Below are 20,483 nucleotides of genomic sequence, written 5' to 3'. Positions count from 1 at the left end.
TGATACTCATTTCATAACAAATGTTGTTTAAATACAACTGAAGATAGGATAACTGTTGGGGCCACTAAGGATATAAATTCTTGACCCACTATCAAGTGATTGCCCATGCATGGACTGGAACTTACTATTGACCTAGTTTATGGGTAGCCCGCGTTTTGCATTCTAGAATACTCTACATCATAAGATGACAGCTTTTTAGAGAATTACAAAGACTGAATGTAATACTATTTTTTTAAAATTTTTTAATTTTTTATTTTTTTTAACCGCACAAGGAAAAGAGGAGAGAGATTCGAATTAGTGACTTTTATGAAACATGATTTTTAGCTGATTGCACTACCTCTTGGAGACATGTAAATACTAAATTGGTTAGAGCTAAGATGTACTTTCTCCGTTAGCTAGATGGCCTCATTGTTTGAATTCGCGATTTTTTTATAATATTTTCTATTCTTTTCAAAATTGTGAAATCAAGGAAAAATAATAATTGATATTATGTTTGGATGGTTTAAAAAATATAAAGAGGGTGGATAAACCACCCCGAAATTGATGGGGGTGGCTAAACCACTCCAGACTAGCAAGGTAACCTGGGGTTTTCAACTACCACCCCTAAATATATATATATTTTTTCAAATTTTTATTAATAATATTTTTTAGTTGGGTAACTTGGGTCGAAAAAAAGTTGAGTTGAGTTAAAAAAAAAAAAAAAAAAATTTGAGCTTAGTTGCTTTCGCAAACAAGACTAGGTGCGGTACTCCCCACAGCATGGGCCATATGCCTCTTCTTCTTCCCATCTTGGTTTAACTCTTCATACAACCTTTTGTGCTCATAACACGGTCTCCCCGTCGATCTCTCAGTCCCTCCTCCGCCTTCACTTGGTTCGTGGCGCTACCACTACGTCCAGGTATCAATCTCTATCTTTCTCTCGCTCTGTATGCCATACTCTTCAACTGGGCAGTTCTTCGAACGCCGATGGTGATACCGTGATAGCATGAAATTTTATCCTCTGTATTTTCTTTCTTAGCTTCGAACACCGCTAGTTTCTGATCATTTCATAAGCCAAGGATTCTAAACCCATTTGGGGTGGTGCCGTAGTGTTGATAAATCAAATTATGGCAGGTTTATGTGGGTTTTGAGCAGGATCAATGGGTTGTGTTTGATTCTTTGATTTCTGCTGCTTTTTTGCTGGAAGGGTTGGGGATCTTGGAATCATCCCTTCCTCATGTAAATGCTTTACCCAAGATCCGAGCTGGTTGACAAGATGGATAATTGGGGAAGAGAAGCTGCAGAGAATCTGAAAAGAACCATCCACTCTTGCACACATTTCTACTGCAAAAATGTGGACGAGAACAAATATAAGAAAGATAAAAAAATAAAAAAATAAAGTTTACCGATGAATTCCATTAGATTTAGCCCTTATAAAATCATCTGGATTTTTTATCCGAAACTAGAGTTAGTGGGTAATGAAATGTATTTATGCATGCCGCTTTGCTTTTCTTTTCTTTTTGGGTGCAAAGAAACAGACCGGTTTGCTTGAATTTTTCTTTACAGCGAAACATAAGACTTGCATATTCACATTGCCTTTTCTTCATTTGGGGTTCGTTTCCTTCGAAATGCAAGAAAACCTACTTCGTATAAATTGGGAAAACAATTGTACCCACCAGTGTGTTGATTGAGATCCAAAATTTAAGAAGAATGTCAGCTTTTGCAATGTCGATGTACCCACCAGTATGCGGGTCAAGAAAACGTAGGTGGGTTCTAATTTAAGTTTAATATGCAACATTGAAAGGATGAATGCTTTTATTTTTGAAATTCCAGATGGCGGAGCCAAATGTCGGCCAGAGTTGGCCGCGACCTCTACAAAGTTGGTTTTTTTTTTTTTTTAATTTTCTTTCCTGTTTTCCTCGCCCAAGGTCCAACACACTGTATCGCGGCCCCTACAAAGATTTTTAAATTTTTTTTCCTTTCCTTTTTCCTCCCCTGCACACCTTACAAATTTTTTTAAATTTTTTTTTTTTTTTTCCCTCTCTCTCTCTGCACGCTTCTATCTTCATTCTTCTTCTCTCCCTTTCTTGGAAACGCTGAAACGTAGCACGCTCTGGCCGTCCGTCGCTCTTTCTCCAGAGTTTGTGCTTTATCTCTGACATAGCAGCAAAGGAGGGAGGGATTGGATTTTTCAAATTTTTTCTTCTTCTTGTTTGGCTTCTTTCTATGCTCTGTTTCGAGCTAGAGAAAATCAGAGCAAGATTACAAGGTAAGTGCCTGAATTTCCTTTTCTTTTTCTCCCCCTGTGTCGTTCTTTTTTGAATTCCTTTCGGTTTGGTTGCTTTTTTTCTCAGAAACAATAAGTAACTATTGTTTCTTTCGATTCGGTTGCTTTTTGGTGTGTTGTGAGGGTTCAAAAATCTAGGGTTTAATTTGGGGATTTCCATTGTAGTTTAAATTTCGTTATACCCATTGGATGAGTGTTTTTGTTTGGAAATTTTTTATGTGTTGTGATTTTGGGTTCAAATTATTGTGGTTTGTTCCAGTGATTTTCGGTTGTTGGGGCTATATTTTACCAAAATTGAGTATTATGATAGGATTTGAAGTTGTTGGTTTTGGGTTCAAATTGGTGTGGGTTTAATTGTGATTTTGGGTGATTGGCCCTCTGTTGATGGCTGAGAATGGGTGGAGAAAAACGACCAAAAAAAATTTTCTGCTGCTCTGCCACTGGGGACAGTTAATGAGTTAATAAAAGAAAATACCTCGTTCAAAAAAGAAAAGAAAAGATTGAGATAGAGGGAGTACAAAATATGAGGAATCTTTCAAGTTAATGATGTGGTAGCAAACAAATGAACCATACATTTATTTAGGAGCCTCATTTTTGTGTGTTCAATAAATTTGGTCCTGTGCAATGGTTGTCTTTAGTGATGTGTATAACGTCTCAAACAAAAATAAAATCATCAAGTGGCACTTGCCTATATCGCAGTTTTGAAGAACATGAGTGGACGGTGGTGGAATTAAGGCTTTTTTCTTCAAGACACTTTATCACTGGACGTGCCTTTGACTTTAATATTTCTAGCTTTCATGGTTTTTATTTTTTTAAATTTATTTTTTATTTTTTTGGTTAGGTGTATCTCTTATATGATTCTTGTGTGCTTGGGTTGCACCTTTGCACTTTTTAATAAATTTGTGATTACCAATCAAAAAGATTGAGGGAATGTGCAAATCCATGGTTAAAATTCTTCCTTCTGATAGGTTCCAATGGCAACCTTAAGAAATCTGAAAATCAAGACAGGAACATGTAAACGTATTGTTAAAGAGTTGCAGTCATATGAGAAAGAAGTTGAGAGAGAAGCTGCAAAAACAGCAGACATGAAGGAGAAAGGAGCTGACCCTTATGACCTTAAGCAACAGGTATGACAGACTAAAATCATACTCCTGATCAAATTGTATGTGCTTGACCGGAAAAAAAAAAAAAAAAAAAAAAAGATATACTCCGGATTGCATTGGTGGAAAACTTCATTGCCTATTTGGTTGAAGGAATAAGTATTTATTCATGTTCTAATATCTTCCTTTAATATCCTATTTAGATGCTCTCTTTTTGTTATATGTTTGAACAGGAGAATGTGCTGGCTGAGTCAAGGATGATGGTACCTGATTGTCGCAAGCGCCTGGAGGCCTCATTATCTGACCTGAAAGGAACTTTGGTATTGTTTCATTATTTTTGTGTGTGCCTTCCCTGCTGTTCTAACTGCTGTATTATTATTTAGCTGCTGCAGATTCTCTCTCGTATAAATCTTACTCTATAGCTTTCAGAACTCGGGGCTTATAGGACAATGGTATAAAATTGTGATTTTAACTGTCAGACTGGATAATTAGAGTACTGACTCTTCCCCACTCTTCTAGCTGTGGGTTTTGGCACGCATAAATAGGCTGCACTATGGTTGTGCACATGCACATGTGTGCATGCAACTCTTCCGCATCCTTCTAGCTGCAGGTTGTGGCACACATAAATAAGCTGCACTCCGGTTGTGAGCACCTTGTGTGTCCGTGTGTCTATTTTCTAGGCAATTAGCTTATGTTTTGGCACAGGCTGGTTAATGGTTTATTCAGTTTGATGATCACATATTGTAGATCCTTCAGAACATGAGGTTAGAAAAGAATGATATTAATTATTACTTATCAAAAAAGAATGATATTAATCATTACTTATCAAAAAAAAATGATATTAATTATTACTTATCAGAAAAGAATGATATTAATTAATGCCCTCTATGGCTTACTAGGTACTGCAATAGGACTGTATAAGTAAATTATTGACTCTGCCAGCCCTTATAGTTTGGTGGTTTCAACGCCCTTGATGGGTTGGGTTCTAGGTTGTGATTCTTTGTGATCAGTCGTGTTTTAGCAGTAGCAGGTTAAAGGCTTCTTCTATGAGTCTCTATTTATACACTTTTCATAGCTATGATGGTGTGGGACTAAAGCAAGACTTATATGAAAATTATGCTTCCAATTGATTATTAACATTAGATTACTTATTTTGGGCAACCCTTCCAATTAGGCGGTTGTAACTTGTAACACACTTAAATGGGCTGAATGTAACACCTTAGTCTGGGAAGATGAGTAGCTCATATAGAGTGAGTGGTTTATAAAGAAAGTAATGGGTACTAAGTCCCACATTGTTTACTTACTTGGTAAAATTGAGCTTCATAAGTAATTATAGGAAAGCTCTAAATTGACTAGTCCTTTTACGGTAATATCGTAAATGTAACTAGCGTTTTTCCCTAGGTCATTAATAAAAGTTAATAATAATTTTCCTCGTGTTACTGCACTTATGTAAGGTGAAGAAATGCATTCATGACTATGCTCCCTATAGGTGGAGAGTGGTGGCGCGTGAGGTTGTTTTTGCTAGTTAGGTAGTGATAACATGGCGAGAGGGAGATGTTGGTCAGTAGAGGCGAAAGATTTTGAACTAGTGGTGAAGGCAGGGGCTTCGGGAGTAAGGATTTTCGAGAGGAGCAAAGGGAAGCAAAGGTCTATCTTCATTAAAGGGGATGAGCTGGTATGGTTAGAGCGTAATCTGGAGGTGCTGATGGCAGTGGATAATTCAGAGGTATTCTGGGATCAGTCAAGAAAGGGCTACCCTCGGTTTATTGCGCAACGACGTTCTAATCGGCATGGGTATTTCCTGACGTTGGAGGAATTTGATGGGAGGCGGAGATGCGGTTCTGTCCTCATTCCAGAAGGGCGTTTCGGGCAAGGTTGGAAACGATTTTTGTTGGAAGTGCGTTTAGCAATATCGTCCCTTCGAGGTGCTAAGGTAGAAAAAAGGATGCACGAAGAGAAGAAGCATGAGGGGAAGGAAAGGAGGAGCTATGCCGAGGTGGTGGGCCTGTCAGTATCCTCGGAGGAGGAGCGTTTTGGTCCATTTTCAGGGCCTGTGGCGCGAGTGCCCAGTTGGGTGAAGAAGTCCTCATCAGCAACGGAGAACCAGGTGTTAGGTACAGAGGTAACAGCTTCATCGCCAGGAAAGGGGACGCTGATTCCGGCGAAGACACCAAGGAGTCAGGAGGATGAAGGTACTCGCTTGATGGAGAGGATGAAGAACAGGGGTAAGGAGGTTTTAGGAGTTACGGTGCCGGCGAGTAGCTTTCAAACGCGGGAGAAAGCGTCCACAGTGTGTGATGACTCTGTGCAAGCGCTGATGGGACGAGAGGTTGGTGAGTGTCAGAAGCAATTCCATGCTGGTGTAAGTCTTGAGCTACGAGAATGCAGAGAGACGTTGAATTGGCTGAAAGAAGAAATTGACGTTGGAATTCACAAGTTGGATAGGGCTCTTTTAAGAATGGAGGAAAGTGGGCTTTATCAGGTTGAAGGGGGTGGGGGTTCAGCCCAGTCTGTTGGAGTGAGTGAAAAGCTGGAGAGGAAGACGTGGACTGATGGTCACGGTCCAAGGCCAGGGAGAGGCTTAGGTGTAATTCATTCTGGGGGTGAGGGTAGAGAAGTTAAAGGAAAAGAGTGGGCTGACCGGAATGGCGTTAGGCCCACGAGAGGATTTAAGGTAAAGAGGAAAGTGGTAGTTTATAAGAGGAAATCTGGTTTGGGCTCAGGTCTGGGCCAGGAGGGCCGGGGCAATATGGGATCCAAGGGTGAGAGATCTATTGGTCCCCACCCGTTGAGTATGAAGGGTGGGTTGATGGATCGGCAAAAGGGCTCGACCGGAGATGATGGGGCGTCGTCACCGGGAGGAGACTCGCGATCGGAAATGAGGTCGCCGGCAGTAGTGGCTGTCCCTGTCGAGGTCCCGGCGATTGGCGTGGAGGTGCCGGAATTTCCCTCTGACGGAGGTGGGCCGGCGACAGGTGCGACTCAGAGTGGTCCAGCTTATGATGTGATTCAGAGTGGACCGGCGAAGCTCTTGGAGGCCACAGAATCAGCAAACTCGACACTAGAAGTGATGGGGAAGCGCTCACCGGTAGCCCTGATCGCCGATCTAGAGCCGGCTGCGCCAGGACAGTTGCCTAGCGGTGAGGGGAAGCGTCTGAAGGTAGGCGGAGCAACACAGAGGGGGCCGGCGAAGTCTTTGGTGGTCTCGGAATCGGCAGGTGGGAATCAGGAAGTGACAGGGCAGGGTCCACAGGCTGTTCAGAGCGACTCTGTCGAAGGCTTGGATAGCCGCGTGGAGCGCACCGAAGCCCATTCTGTCGGCAAGAAGAACTCAGTGCTCGCCGGAGCTTCCCAGAGTGCGTCGTTGAAGGGTTTGGTGGTCCAAGGCTCGGCAGGTGAGGCCCAGTTGTTGAAAGAGAAGTGCTCGACGATGGTGAAGATCGCAGAAACAGTGGAGGTGGCCCTGGGAGTGGATGCTGGCAGTGTGGGGTCTCGTGTTCTGCCTGGTGAGCCGCCTAGCCAGTCGGAGTTGCTGTCGCAGGTCAGAGGGGAGGGAATTCTGGTTCAGGCTCTGACCGAGGATAATGGGCTGGTGCCGTGGGCGCAGGGAGAAGGGTCTCAGGCAGGTCTGGAGGCTTGTGAGGGGCTGGGCTTGTTGCAGGACACTAGGATCATAGCTGATTACTCTGCTGGGAAGGTGGGCAGGGAGGGTGAAGCTCGAGTTGTAGACACAGATTTTTGTGAGGTCAGTGTGCCTTCTCCCTTGAAGTCGTACGGGCCCAATGATGGGGGTGTGAAGGGATACTCGGATTGGGTAATCCAGTGTGCTAATGAGATTTATCCGATTGTGGGGATCTCTTACACGGGTCACAAGTTACAATTGCTTGCGCTTTTGACCTTCTTGGAAGAGGAACGTCGGAACAATGAGATGATTTTGAATACGAGTAGTGGGGCCAAGGGCAAGAGGGAGATTAGGAATTTGGAGTGTTCTGTGAACTATGATACTAAAGGGGCGAGTTCAAGTCGCGGTAATAGGAAGGGGAGGGGGCAGGTGGTGTCATTATGAAGTTAAAAATACTTTCTTGGAATGTGAGAGGGCTGAACAGGAAGGATAAACGCCTGAGGGTGAGTAATATGCTTAGGGATTGGAAGGCTGATATTGTTTGTCTCCAAGAAACCAAGATTCAGGAGATGTCTCGCAGTATAGTCCGTAGCTTATGGGGGAGGAGTCATGTGGATTGGTGTTGTTTGGATTCTAGTGGGGCTTCGGGAGGTATTTTAATTATGTGGGATAATAGGGTGGTGGAGAAGGTCGAGGTTTGTGTGGGGTCTTACACCTTGGCAATCTCTTTTAGAAACAGTGGAGATCTTTCTGTCTGGGCTTTTGCTGGGGTTTATGGCCCGAATCTCTATAGGGACAGGAGGCTGCTATGGGAGGAATTAGCGGGTGTTATGAGTTGGTGGGATATGCCTTGGTGTATTGGGGGTGATTTCAATGTAACTCGCTTTCCCAGTGAGAGATCAAGTGATGCTCATTTAGACTCGTCCATGATGGAATTCTCGGATTTCATTTCGGATCAAGGGCTCATGGATCTTCCCTTGATTGGGGGTTTGTTTACATGGTCTATTTCAAATGATCCCCCCCTATGGTCAAGGATTGATCGGTTTCTTATTTCTCCGGAGTTGGAGGCACGGTGTCCAGGGGTTAAGCAAAAGAGACTCTCTCGCCTGTGCTCGGATCACTTCCCAATTTTACTAGAGATGGGGGAAGTGTCAAGAGGGAAGAGGCCGTTTAAGTTTGAGAACATGTGGCTTAAAGCAGATGGTTTTGTGGCCCAAGTGAAACAATGGTGGGATTCCTATGAGTTTCATGGTTCGCCAAGTTTTGTGTTTGCAAGCAAGCTAAAGGCCTTAAAGCTGAATTTGAAGATTTGGAACGAAGAGGTCTTTGGTAACCTTGATAGGAATAAGAGGATGCTTCTTGAAGAGCTTCGGTTATTGGATGAGAATGAAGAAAGTAGGGCTTTGGAGGAAGGGGAAGTTAGGAGGAAGGCGGATGTGGCTCGAGAGCTAGAGAATTGTATGCTTATGGAGGAGGTGAGTTGGAGGCAGAAGTCCAGGGTGATGTGGCTAAAGGAAGGAGACAAATGCACGAAATTTTTTCACTCCATAGCTAATTCTAATAGAAGATACAATTCTATGGATTCTCTCATGATTGGAGACAGCATCTCTTCAAATCCGTCCGAGATTAGTGAGCATGTGGTTGAGTTCTATCAAAGACTTTTTTCGGAGCAATGTCACTGGAGGCCGATGGTGGATGGTATCTCCTTTGATTCCATTTCGGAGGAGGAGGCTAGATGGTTGGAGAGAGATTTCGAAGAAGAGGAGGTAAGGAAGGTAGTGTTTAAAATGAATGGCAATAAGGCGTCGGGTCCTGATGGGTTTTCTATGGCATTCTTCCAAGTTTGTTGGGAGGTGGTGAGGGAGGATGTAATGAAGGTGTTTTATGCTTTTCATGCTGGGGAGAGGTTTGAGAAGAGCCTTAATGCCTCTTTCATTTCGCTAATTCCGAAGATTCCCGGAGCTACTAATCTCAGAGATTTTCGGCCTATTAGCCTTGTGGGAGGTATGTACAAGATCATAGCAAAGGTGTTAGCAAATCGAATGAAGGTTATGCTGGATAAGGTCATTTCTCAATCCCAGAGTGCCTTTATTAAAGGTAGGCAGATTCTCGATCCTGTCTTGATTTCTAATGAATGCCTAGACAGTCGGCTGAGATCTGGGGAACCAGGGGTTATATGCAAAATGGACCTAGAAAAAGCTTATGACCATGTGAATTGGGGTTTCTTGTTATACATGCTTAGGAGGTGTGGTTTTGGTGGGATTTGGTGCTCTTGGATTGAACATTGTATTTCTTCGGTGCGGTTCTCAATCCTGATCAACGGCTCGCCTAATGGTTTCTTCAGCAGCTCCAGGGGTTTGAGACAAGGGGACCCTTTATCTCCTCTGTTGTTCGTCTTTGTGATGGAAGCTCTAAGCAGAATGATTTCGGCGGCAGTGAACGGGGGTTTTATTGAGGGGTTTCAGGTCGGGCATATTACTACGTCTCATCTTTTGTTTGCGGACGATACTTTGATTTTTTGTAATGCTAGGCCTGCCCAGCTTCGGTATTTGAGGAGTGTGTTTCTGTTGTTTGAAGCTGCTTCCGGGTTAAAAGTTAATTTGGCCAAGTCGGAGATTATTCCAGTGGGGGATGTGGTCCAAGTGGACAGGTTAGCTGAGATTATGGGGTGTGGGGTTGCTTCATTGCCTGTTAGGTACCTTGGTTTGCCGTTAGGGGCCTCTTGCAAGGCTACACATATTTGGGATGAAGTTATTGAGAAGATAGAACGTCGGTTGGCCGGGTGGAAAAGATCTTATCTGTCTAAAGGGGGGAGAATAACCCTTATCAAGAGTACTCTCGTCAACTTGCCGACGTACTATTTGTCACTCTTTCCCATTCCAGGTAGTGTTGCAATGAGGATCGAGAAGTTGCAGCGGGACTTTTTATGGGGAGGTCTAGGCGATGAGTTCAAGTTCCACCTGGTGGGGTGGGCGAAGGTTTGCACTCCGATGAAGGAGGGAGGTTTGGGTATCAGGAACCTTAGGGTCTTCAATCGCGCCCTCTTAGGGAAGTGGTTGTGGCGTTATGGGTTAGAAAGAGATTCTTGGTGGAGGGCTGTAGTGAATGCGAAATTTGGTAGTCTTTGGGGAGGGTGGTGTTCCTTGGAGCCGGGGGGTCCTCTGGGGGTGGGGTTATGGAAGAACATTAGGATGGGGTGGGCCAATTTCCAAAGGTTTACTCGATTTCAGGTTGGGGAGGGGTCTAAGGTGCGCTTTTGGCACGATCTGTGGTGTGGTGATTTGGCTCTTAAGCATGCCTTTCCAGGTTTATTTAGCATTGCCTGCGCTAAGGACGCTTCAGTGGCGGAGCATCTGGAGGTGCTGGGAGGCACTAACCAGTGGAATGTGAGCTTTTCTAGAGAAGCGCATGATTGGGAGGTGGAGGTGTTGGCTTCTTTTTTCCAGGTGTTACATGCTACTCAAGTGAGGCGAGGGTGTGAAGATAGGTTGTGGTGGAATTCTTCCAAAAGAGGCCGATTCGAGGTCAAGCTCCTGTACGCCGCCTTGGCGAGTCCTGTTGGGGGAGGATTTCCGTGGAAGAGTGTGTGGCGTACCCAAGCTCCTCTGAGGGCGAGTTTTTTTGTGTGGTCGGCGGCGTTGGGAAAAATTTTGACCTTGGACAATCTTAGAAAGCGACGGGTGATTGTGACAAATAGGTGTTGTATGTGCAAGAAGTCCGAGGAGACGGTGGATCATCTTCTCCTTCATTGCGAGGTAGCTTATACTTTGTGGAGCACCTTCTTCGGGCGGTTTGGGTTGTCTTGGGTGATGCCGAAGAGGGTTTCGGATTTTCTCGCTTGTTGGTGGTCTTCGGGGAGGAGGGAGAGTGCCGCGGTGTGGAAAATGGTGCCTACGTGTTTTTTTTGGTGTCTATGGAGGGAAAGAAATAATAGGTGCTTTGAGGATGTGGAGGGGACTTGGGAAGACATTTTAGCCTCTTGCTTTCAAACTTTGTATCTTTGGACCGTTGCGCATGTCTCTCCTGTTTCGATTAGTTTTGATGATTTTCTTCTTCGTTTTTCTCCTTCTAGTTAGGTGATCCTATTGTATACTCCCAGTGTACCTTGGGGCGCCTATACGCTTTTTAATAAAACTTCTTATTACTTATCAAAAAAAAAAAAGGTTTCCTAGCCCCACATTCTGGCCATCTATTCTTTAGAACATGTAAATATATATGTTTATAACTAGTTTTCTCATAATAGGGCCCATGTACATTGTTACACCCTGCATACTAGGGCTGTGTGGTCCTTGCGACCATGGCAACATTTGCGGCCACAGACCTGCTCATTTGCTAATTAATTAAGGTGCACTCAGCGTGACTGTTGATGCACATTCTGGTAGAGCCTCCTTCAATGGTTGCGCCTCCATCCCAATGTCGGTAATTGTAACACCCCAAAACCGTTAGGGCTGGGTTTAATTGTAACACCCCCAACCCGCTAGGGCTAGGCTTGTTAACTTATTCACTTAGAGACGCAAAGATTTGTAAGGTTTACCAGAGCAGTTAATTAAATGTAATAATAAATGAATGATAAAAATGAAGGCTATCTCTTTCTCCCCTTTCTCGAGAAATATTGTTCTGCCTATTTTATTTTACTTTATATTTTATCACTAATAGGAGCTTGACAATCTCTCTACAGAGCTCCTCTCTTCTCAGTTGTTGTGCTTGCCATTCAATTTTTTTTTTTTTTTTTTTTTTTTTCTCTATATGAAGAAACTGGTCCAATTCAACCACAATAACAACTAAGAGGTGTGTGTGTGTGTGCAATGCACGGCCCAGTTTTCTCTCAACCTGCTAAATGTTTTGGGGGTCATGTCCTCATTATGGATCTGAAACCTGAAATTGGTGGTTGTGGTGTTGGATCTTTTGATGGGTGATGAAGGTCGAGATATAAGCCCATGAGAGAGAGAGAGAGAGAGAGAGAGATTTTTTATTTTTCTTATTTCTCGTACTAATTTGGATAGTGGGGATGCGTTGCAACAATTTTTTCTGGATAAGAGGGACAATTGCTCAAATTTGAAAAATCCCTTATTTATTGTTAGATACATGACATGTATTTTCCACTTTCTGTTTCTGGCACCTCACTTTGTGAGAGACTGGGAAGTTTGCTGATATAATTTAGATGCAAGAAGCACATATTGAGTTCAAGTAGCAGTTATTGCCAACCGAAATACAACTTTTCAAGTGCAATGGGGAACAAAAAGAACAGATATATTTTCATGCCATGTCTTGACACCCCCTGCTTGTTGTGCTAGTGTTTGGTGTATATGCTATGTAGTAGTGTTTATACTTATCAAAAAAAAAAAAGAGTAGTGTTTAGCTCCAAGCATAAATATCTTTCCATCTACGGGGATTCATTTCAATGAAAGATTAATCAACAGAGCATTTGAGTTTTATGAATACATTCTGCTGAGTATGATATTCAATTTCAGGCTGAGCTGGAGGAGTCAAACCAAAAGGAAAGCCCAGAAATTGAGGAAGCACAAAGCACTGTAAAGGAGGTTGAAGAGTTGTTTCAAACAACTGAAGCTTAGTGTTGGAGAGCTTTCATTAACGGTGTCAATGGATTTTTGAGTTTGTTTTTCCCATTTACAGCCAGTTGGCATGGAGGGAGTGCATTTTGATGGGTTTTTGGAACCTTGCTTTTCTGGTAGCCGTATTGTCTCTTGTCTTGTGTTGGCGTCACAAAAAACTTAAAAACTATTGCATGTATAGAATATTTTTCTTGTTAGTTTTTGTTTCTATAGTATTTGGCACCTTGTGTCTTATTTTTTGTGAATCAATTTTTTTCCTCTGGTCCCCCCGCAAAGGAAACAAATGGGCGAACAAAGACAAGAGCACAGATTATTTTGTTTGATTTTAATTTTGACGTCAATATGCTGTGTAGTAGGGACTCAAATTATCCACCATATTCTATGAAGATAATGTCTCATGTTCTCCCTTGTAGTTAGAAGTTCTCAAAACATGTGGGGCTTCCTGTCTCTCGGTTGGTCGCCATGGCTTCCTTAACTGGTGCTAGGACAATGGCTCTTAGTGGTCCTCTTTTGTTTGGTCTGGGATTGGGGTTGAGACTACAAATCATTGGATTAGTGTAATTGAACAGAACTCCGAATTATCTAATAAGTTCAATCAAGGTATACATATCTTTTCTTGTTTGTTTCGGTGTATAATATATTTTCAAAAATATTTTTCTTAGACGTGAGTGTTCGGCTAATTTGAAAACAATTTCAGTTGATCAAAAAAAAAAAAAAAACTTTTATGAGGCGTAACATGATTTATGCTTTATCTACGTAAACTATTTTCAGTAGCTCTCCTACACCTCCGACCAGGTAATTGTGATAATGTCCCTTATGTGACCTACATGCCTAAGTAGGTGTTGGACTGCCTGAACTGGGGACTGCCTGAACTCCTGTCCGAACAAGTGAGCTCTCTCACAATTGCCTTTTTCAAAATGCAAGCAAGATGAATAAGTAAGTACACTGAATCTCAATCTCACCCCCATAAGGTCTACCATATATTCTCATGTATTCTCTTATTCCGTAGCTCCTCTTCAACATCTCACTCTTTCTCGCAGCTTAGAGAGGAGGGTGGAATGAGAGTAGCGTATAGCTTGTCTTCTGAAAAATATTTTCCGCCCAAACAAACAGTCCTAGCAACTGAACGGCATTTCGATGAATTTCACTCACAATGGCTATCCAAGTCATCAGCTTTAGTGAAAAAAAAAAAAAAAAAAAAAAAAAAAAAAAAAAAAGTCATCAGCTTTAGTGATTTCTGTTCATCATACTGCAAGAGGGTGGAGAGAAAATGTATTCAAGGTTTTGGAAAGAGTAGTGGCAAACAGGTTTCGACTTATATTACAATACTTACAGCAAGTCAACTAGTAACCTGTTTCCCAATGGATTAAACACTTATGAGTTCGCCAATCTGTTATTTTCAGCCTTAACTAACAATAATTACAAAAGTTCCGGAAACCCTCTTGCGGAAACATGAGCAACTAAGTTCCACTAATTCTACTGAAACACCCATTTGGGATTCACTGAAACTTGCTTTTCCAAAGAAACTACCCTCCCCCAAGTCATGCCGGGGCAGATTGCTCTCTTGCAGGCTATAACTGCTATACTTGAGGCCAACAATTTTTGCAAGTAAAGATCTAAACAGGGAGTCCTGTACAAAATGCCAAAGATCACAGCAATCAGAGAAAAAGTAGAGCTATTCTATATTCATGGAAACAAATCACAACAAATTTTGATACATACTTCATACAGAATGACGGGACCCTCTCTTGATCTTCCTACGGAAGGGCCGACAAGCCTCAATGCTGAGATCAACAGCTGCTGCTAGTGCCATAAAGATGGCAGCATCCTCCACACATGTTATGTGTCGCATGGCCAGTTGTACCAACGGCTTGCTACTCTTCCCTTCCCCTTGCACTCTACAGCTCATGACAAAACCTCCAACAACAGGACACAATGCTGCAAAGTCTCCACTGCTTTGCGGGCTTGGTATCGGACTTGCCGCTGCTGCTCGCATTTGTCTGTCACTGTCTATGAAAAACTCACCTCCCTTTTCAGCATTGATAAATATCTCTGACATGAGAAGCTCCCCTCCCTCTTGGCCTTCAGAAAGAAGGCGAAATCGGCAGCAGACAGAATCTCTGATGCCACGTTCACGCCATGCCTCAAGCTTTCCCCATGGCTGCCAGCTCTCAGCCCTGCAAACATCAGGTCGAACAATCAACCAAGCTCCTGGGTTGGACCTGGCCACCCAATCACAACCTGTTGATGGCACAAATGGAGTTGTTATGAAGGCTGCTGCAACAGCCGAACCAGAGAGATCATGTATCTTCACCTTCCACCCCTTCCTCTCTCTTCTCTCCATCTCTAGCTCAGAACCATCAGCAGAACCTGACCAGTAAGCGCTCAATGGATCTACCTGAGGTACCCTGTCAATTCATTAACTGTCAAAAAAATAATTGGAGATAGCAGTTCATCCTACTAAATTACAAGACTAACAGAGAAACAGAAACAAGAAAATAGTATAAAAGCCCTTTTCACACACAATATTCTTACACAGAAAGCAAAAGACTCCTTTAAGGAAAAGGTAGATTTTATTTTATTTTGGGGGGGGGGGGGGGGGGGGGGGGGAGGGTTTGGAAAGGTAAGTATAGTACTATACCAAAGTGAAGGTTTGGAAAGGTAAGTATAGTACTATACCAAAGTGAAGGTTACATTTCTTCTTGTAAAACTTGTTGGAAGTTAAATAGAGCATCAAGAAACACCTAGGATTTCTCTTTCCAAATATATTATAACGCAGAAAAGTTTCATGTTGCTTTCACCCAAATATTGCGTGTCACCCAAAATCTGTCTACTGTAACAGTGTGAGGATTAGCTCCTCAACTGATATAGCCAAAACTACCCCAATCAGAAAGCTTACACAGCCTAAAAGAATCTAAAGCCAGCAAAACAGTGAACAAATTAATTAACATTAAATTCATGTCAAGATATCAATAGCAAGTAGTTAATTTCTTTTCTTTTCTTTCTGGATTACATGATCCTGATTAAGCTTCTAAGTGCCAGCCAAATTTGTCAAACAAAAAAAATGAAGCAGGTTGCAGCTTTTTGTAGGTTTTAGACAATCAATGGAAATAGAAGATCACTTGAGTCATATCACCTGTCTCGACTAAACTTGCAACTGAAGATAGGCTGCTTAATGGAGCCTTGAAGCTGAACGATTTGAGGACTCAATCTAGTTACCTCTTCAAACTGGAAAATATATCTTGGATCAGGGTCCAGTTTCACTCTCAAATGAAGCTCTGCTCCTGGTTTTCCACTCTCCTGCTTGTTTTTGCCAATACCTATCCAACCATTGAAAAGAATTACTGGCTTCCCTTCACCCCATTCGGGACCAACCTCCAGCTTAAATGTCCCAATCTGATGCCTCTTGGTGCCTACGCCACAATGGGATCCCTTCCTCCCCGTAAAAACAACAACCTCCAAACACGCATGAGTGCTATAGAAACAGCCAGGTGCCAACAATGCCTTCAGATCGGATTCTTCAAGATAAAAGCTTGAGGCAATGCTATGAGAATCAGGCGTAGCTTGAGAAGAGGTTACTAAAGGGACTGACGTCGTCTGCACAGGAAAACCTCGAAGACGAATTTCACATGAACATGGAGAAGAGAGTGCCTGAATTCCAGAACTCACCGAGTTCAAAGCTGCTCCAGGAATCCTCAGTCGCAGTGAGCCTATTGACAACCTAATAAAAGCCTGAGGATCCATTATGGTCACAAATCTTTTGCCATTGTATGTGTATTCTTCAATAGCTGAAGAACCCTGTGGCATCAGGAGTTAAGTCACAATCAGGCAGAGATAAAAAAAATAAAATATAAAAAAATAAAAACTGATACTTTTGATTACGTTGACATCAAAAGCATCAGGTGTTCTTGTTAGTGGCTTCAATTTTTCTATTCCTTTGGTTCTATTTCAAGCAAGGATTTAATAATGTAATCATTTTTTCAGCATGTAAGAAACAAGAAACAAATATTTATAAAAGGTTAGAAGTCTTTTTCCCAAACTATCAACATGTGGAAAGTTCATTCAATACAGATTACACTTTGAGCCAAAAGGAGAAACAGGTTACACCATTTGTGTATTAAAATATACTCACATATCCATACATAAATTTTTTACATACCGAAAAGTCCACACATTGACATGAGTTTTGTTCAATTTTTTTTGGAATTTCCAGACCATTTACAACAGCCTGTCAACTCATATGCTAATTACTACTTTCTGCAACTAAAAAAATTGCAAGTAGCATCATCAAGATAAGAACACTGGAATTTATTGTAGAGGCTTATGTCTGATCCCCTCATTCCAATTTCTCTACTGCAATATTACACAAAAACATAGAGTCAACCAGATCCAATTACAAAAAGCCTCGTAAGTGTTAAATATTAAAATTTTCGCATCCAAGCAGAGTTCACATCCATGAATAAAAGATTGCAAAGGTTTTTATCTCATTTATATTTTCTAGAAGTCTATCCTGAACTAGGATTTCTAAATAGTTACACCTGTAATTGGATACAGAGCAGCAACTTCCCAGCTTGGTTTTGAACAGAGATGACTAGAACTTTCATTAGAAGTTGGAAGAAGCATAAGACAAATAGAAGGAAATGCAGATCAGCTTACGCAGAAAGATAAAAGGAGTTAAAGTAGCCTAATTGTAAAGTTATTGAGCAGTCATCAGTAACTTGTTGAGGCGAAAACTATGTTATTGTGTGTCGTTGAACCTACATGTTTTGGAGCATTTCTTTACTCCCAAAGGATATACCTTAAGGAATTTTATTAAATAAAAATAAAAAAATAAAAAAATTAGCATTCTATTGTTGTTTGGTACCAGCAGCGCAGTCCACCTATCCCTATGTTATTTAATTTCTGCATCTGATAAACATATTACAATAAAAATCATCATTACTGCTACTATCACAGTATTTTTTTTATGGTAAGATCCATTAGCTGCTTTGCTTCATGCCTTTACTCTAATTTTTCCACTACGAAAGATAAGATCTCCGTTGATGACGCACATTGAATCAGGGATTGTATACTTGTGTAATGATTTCAAATCACATAATCTAAATTCCAATCAAGAAGGAAGAACTAACATTCACTGGTACAAGATTGCATTTTTAATATTAGGTAAACTAATGAGGAGGATTCCCAAATCAGACAAGTCTAAGAAAGGCGAAGTTTTAACACAATGAAAGGAAGATCCCAAACTTAGCACCCACAAAGGGTATAGAATACAAGGGTTTAACTTTGTGAAGCTACAAAACTCCATAATCCATTGTTGATCAGCAATATCAGAAAGCCAAATAATTTCTAGGAGTTTGTCACCAGTAGTTAGCAGACCAGCGGTATTTCTTTGCACTGAATGGAACAGAAAAATTGTACATTATTTAGTCAAAATGTCTAAATCATTGAATTCAAGTTGTTCATTCCAAAGGTAGTTTCTGTTTGGCTTACACACCAAAGCATGGAAGATACTAATGTGAGCAAGATCTTGCTTTCACATCAAAACTTTTGTGTAGCACCTCAATTGGAATGATGAATAATTCACAGAGTTGATAGATTGTAAAGGTACTCATGGGTGCTAAGTTCCACATTGATTCCTTACTAGGTGAGACTAGGCTCAATTCTAAGGAAGCTCCAAATTGATTGATCATTTTAGAGTGATAGTGCAGGTGCTAGTTTCTCAAAGGAGGGAAGCAGTGTTAGAAACCCAAATACACTGCTATACAAGCAAGCTCAAAATCAGATATTCTTGGGTCAAACATCTTTTTTAAGTTGTTTCAGAAGGGTTGGACTAAGCATACATTTAACTCACCTCTTTTCAAATTTTTCCATGCCATAAGTTGTTCTAAAATGTCTTCTGTTGCAGTCTTCTATCAATTTTCCTTGTGGTATCATAATAAAAAACTATAGTATTGCATGATGAAACTCCCCTGCTTAGTTTCATAATCTATTTTGGGAAGCAGGGAAACAAAGAAAGGGAAAAAAAAATTGAAATTCTTCAATTTCCGAGTTTTATTTTGCACTTCTGAGTCTTACAACATAAGAACTCAACTAATCAACTTGATCTAGTTATGAACTTATAATCAGTTGAGTGGAACTTAAAGTCTAATCCATCCAAGTCTCATACCAATAACCTCATACTTTCATTTTTCTACATTTTCTCATAAAGCAAACAGCAACTACGATTGTAAGAAACCAATTTCACTTCAAACTACCCACAACAGAATAATTAAGTAGTTCAAAATCCAACAACTTTGTGTAGTTAATGGGTAAGCAACCAACACACTCCAACAAAACTCACCCAAAAGATAATTGAAACAAAAGAAAGCACTACAAGCAACAATTTTGATTCAACCCATGGAGTCAGCCCAAGTAGAACAAAAACAAAACAAAACAAAAAACTTCAAGTTTAGCTAAGAAGTGGGTAACCCACAAACGAAATTGCAAACAAAGCGAAGAAGAAACAGATACAACCGAAGTCAAAACAAACCCAGATAAGGAGTTGAAAAAGTAGAATGAATACAAAAGACCCACCTTACCTCAAGAATGCCCAGTGGAATTCATGGCTCCAATTATTCCCATTCGAGAAATTGGGTGTAGCTCCGAACAAGTGTGCGTTTGGGTGTCTCAAACTCCAAAGTAAGAATGTGGGAATTAAAGAATAAGAATTATAGATGGGAGGGGAGGGATTAGTTGTTGAACCAAGAGATCACCAATAAACTAAATCGGTGAAGAGAAATGTTAATGCCCCTTCCCGTCATGCATTATGTGTCACGAAATAGGCGGAGAAATTAAAGGGATTTGTTCTCATTTTCTATTGTTTTGTTTAATCCCGAGACAAAAAGCAGCAGCAGAGAGGTCGACGATGCTGATACATTCTATTATTAGAAATTGTTCTTACTCTTCTTTTTTTTTCTTTTTTCTTTTTTGGAAAATAAATAATAGGGAAGAAATGGAGGCCAAGAAAGACAGAGACTGGTCGTGAATACAGCTGTAATCAAGGAAAAGAGAGGAGTCCCTATCCGACACACATGTGCCTGACTTCATCATCTTAACCGTCCCCCTATTCCTACTTCTTTTCTTTCTTTTTTTTATTAATCTTTTTCTTTTTTTAATTTGCTTCTTCTTGTTTATTGTTATTTATTTTCTTTTTTTTTTTAATATCCGTAATAAAAAAATAATAATAATAAAAAAAAAGAATAATTCAAACTAGTGATTTCTATTTCGTAAAACATGATCCCGGCGAATTGGGCTACGGGCTACCCATTAGAAACTTCTTATTATTATTTTTAGGTATATTGTGTTAATACACTAGTAAACTCCAAGCATTTGAGGAATTTTTTTTTTAATCCAGTTTATAAAAATATTATGTGTTATTTAAGCATATTAGGAACACATAAAACGGATTACTCGTCTAAAATATGTGTTTTTTAACATGTAAAAAATATATGTGTTTTTTTTTTAGCGTGCGCGTGAGAAGCACACACGCTTTATGTTTTTTTTTTTTTTTCTGCATTTAGAATTGGTTTTATTTGATCATAAGTTCCTATCAGTCTAATTTTAGAGACTAAGACAAGAGAATCTCCTTTTGTAAAATGGGTTAGGAGGACAAAAGAATTTTGGCTTTTAGAGGCAGCATAAACCAGCGTGAAGAGTGGGATGGGATGGGAAAAGAACCCCCCCTCCCTTCCCTTTTGTGACTTTTGTCTTTGAAAAAAGTTATTTTCTTTTTACCATGAGAAAAATAACAGAATTCTAACAACCACTCAACAGAAAAAATAATCTTAACAACCAAAATTTAGTAAAAATGAAGCACTTGATGTTCTTCTAGGGTTGCTGGTTCCTACAAATAAATACTAATAATGGGGGGGGGGGGGGGGGGG

General features: G+C 40.9%; 2 protein-coding genes across 4 annotated transcripts; one reads left to right on the top strand and one right to left on the bottom strand.

The window, feature by feature from the left end:
• Positions 1-752: 752 nt before the first annotated feature.
• Positions 753-12,806, top strand: KIS (tubulin folding cofactor A (KIESEL)). Of its 2 annotated transcripts, none has more exons than XM_059602599.2 (4): positions 753-898; positions 3,235-3,393; positions 3,600-3,686; positions 12,460-12,806. In XM_059602599.2, the coding sequence occupies exons 2-4, from the start codon at positions 3,241-3,243 to the stop codon at positions 12,559-12,561; spliced, it is 342 nt and encodes a 113-aa protein (XP_059458582.1). In that variant the 5' UTR covers positions 753-898; positions 3,235-3,240; the 3' UTR covers positions 12,562-12,806. The 2 variants fall into 2 exon arrangements, with proteins under 2 accessions (XP_059458582.1, XP_059458583.1); XM_059602600.2 differs by lacking the exon at positions 753-898 and adding an exon at positions 2,026-2,248.
• A 1,046-nt stretch (positions 12,807-13,852) lies between these two features.
• ASG1 (nuclear factor 1 A-type protein (DUF1005)) lies at positions 13,853-19,509 on the bottom strand. Of its 2 annotated transcripts, none has more exons than XM_059602853.2 (4): positions 19,135-19,509; positions 15,698-16,359; positions 14,284-14,969; positions 13,853-14,191 (listed from the first exon to the last, which is right to left on the bottom strand). In XM_059602853.2, exons 2-3 carry the CDS (start codon positions 16,303-16,305, stop codon positions 14,285-14,287), a joined length of 1,293 nt encoding a protein of 430 aa, XP_059458836.2. In that variant the 5' UTR covers positions 16,306-16,359; positions 19,135-19,509; the 3' UTR covers positions 13,853-14,191; position 14,284. The 2 variants fall into 2 exon arrangements, with proteins under 2 accessions (XP_059458836.2, XP_059458837.1); XM_059602854.2 differs by having other exon boundaries at positions 19,140-19,509.
• Positions 19,510-20,483: the final 974 nt, after the last annotated feature.

This window comes from Corylus avellana, chromosome 6 (assembly GCF_965113065.1).
Source record: "Corylus avellana chromosome 6, dhCorAvel1.hap1.2, whole genome shotgun sequence".
NCBI classification, from domain to species: Eukaryota; Viridiplantae; Streptophyta; class Magnoliopsida; order Fagales; family Betulaceae; genus Corylus; species Corylus avellana.
The sequence above is the reverse complement of the archived record's forward strand: the minus strand, read 5'-3'. Positions and strand labels throughout refer to the sequence as shown.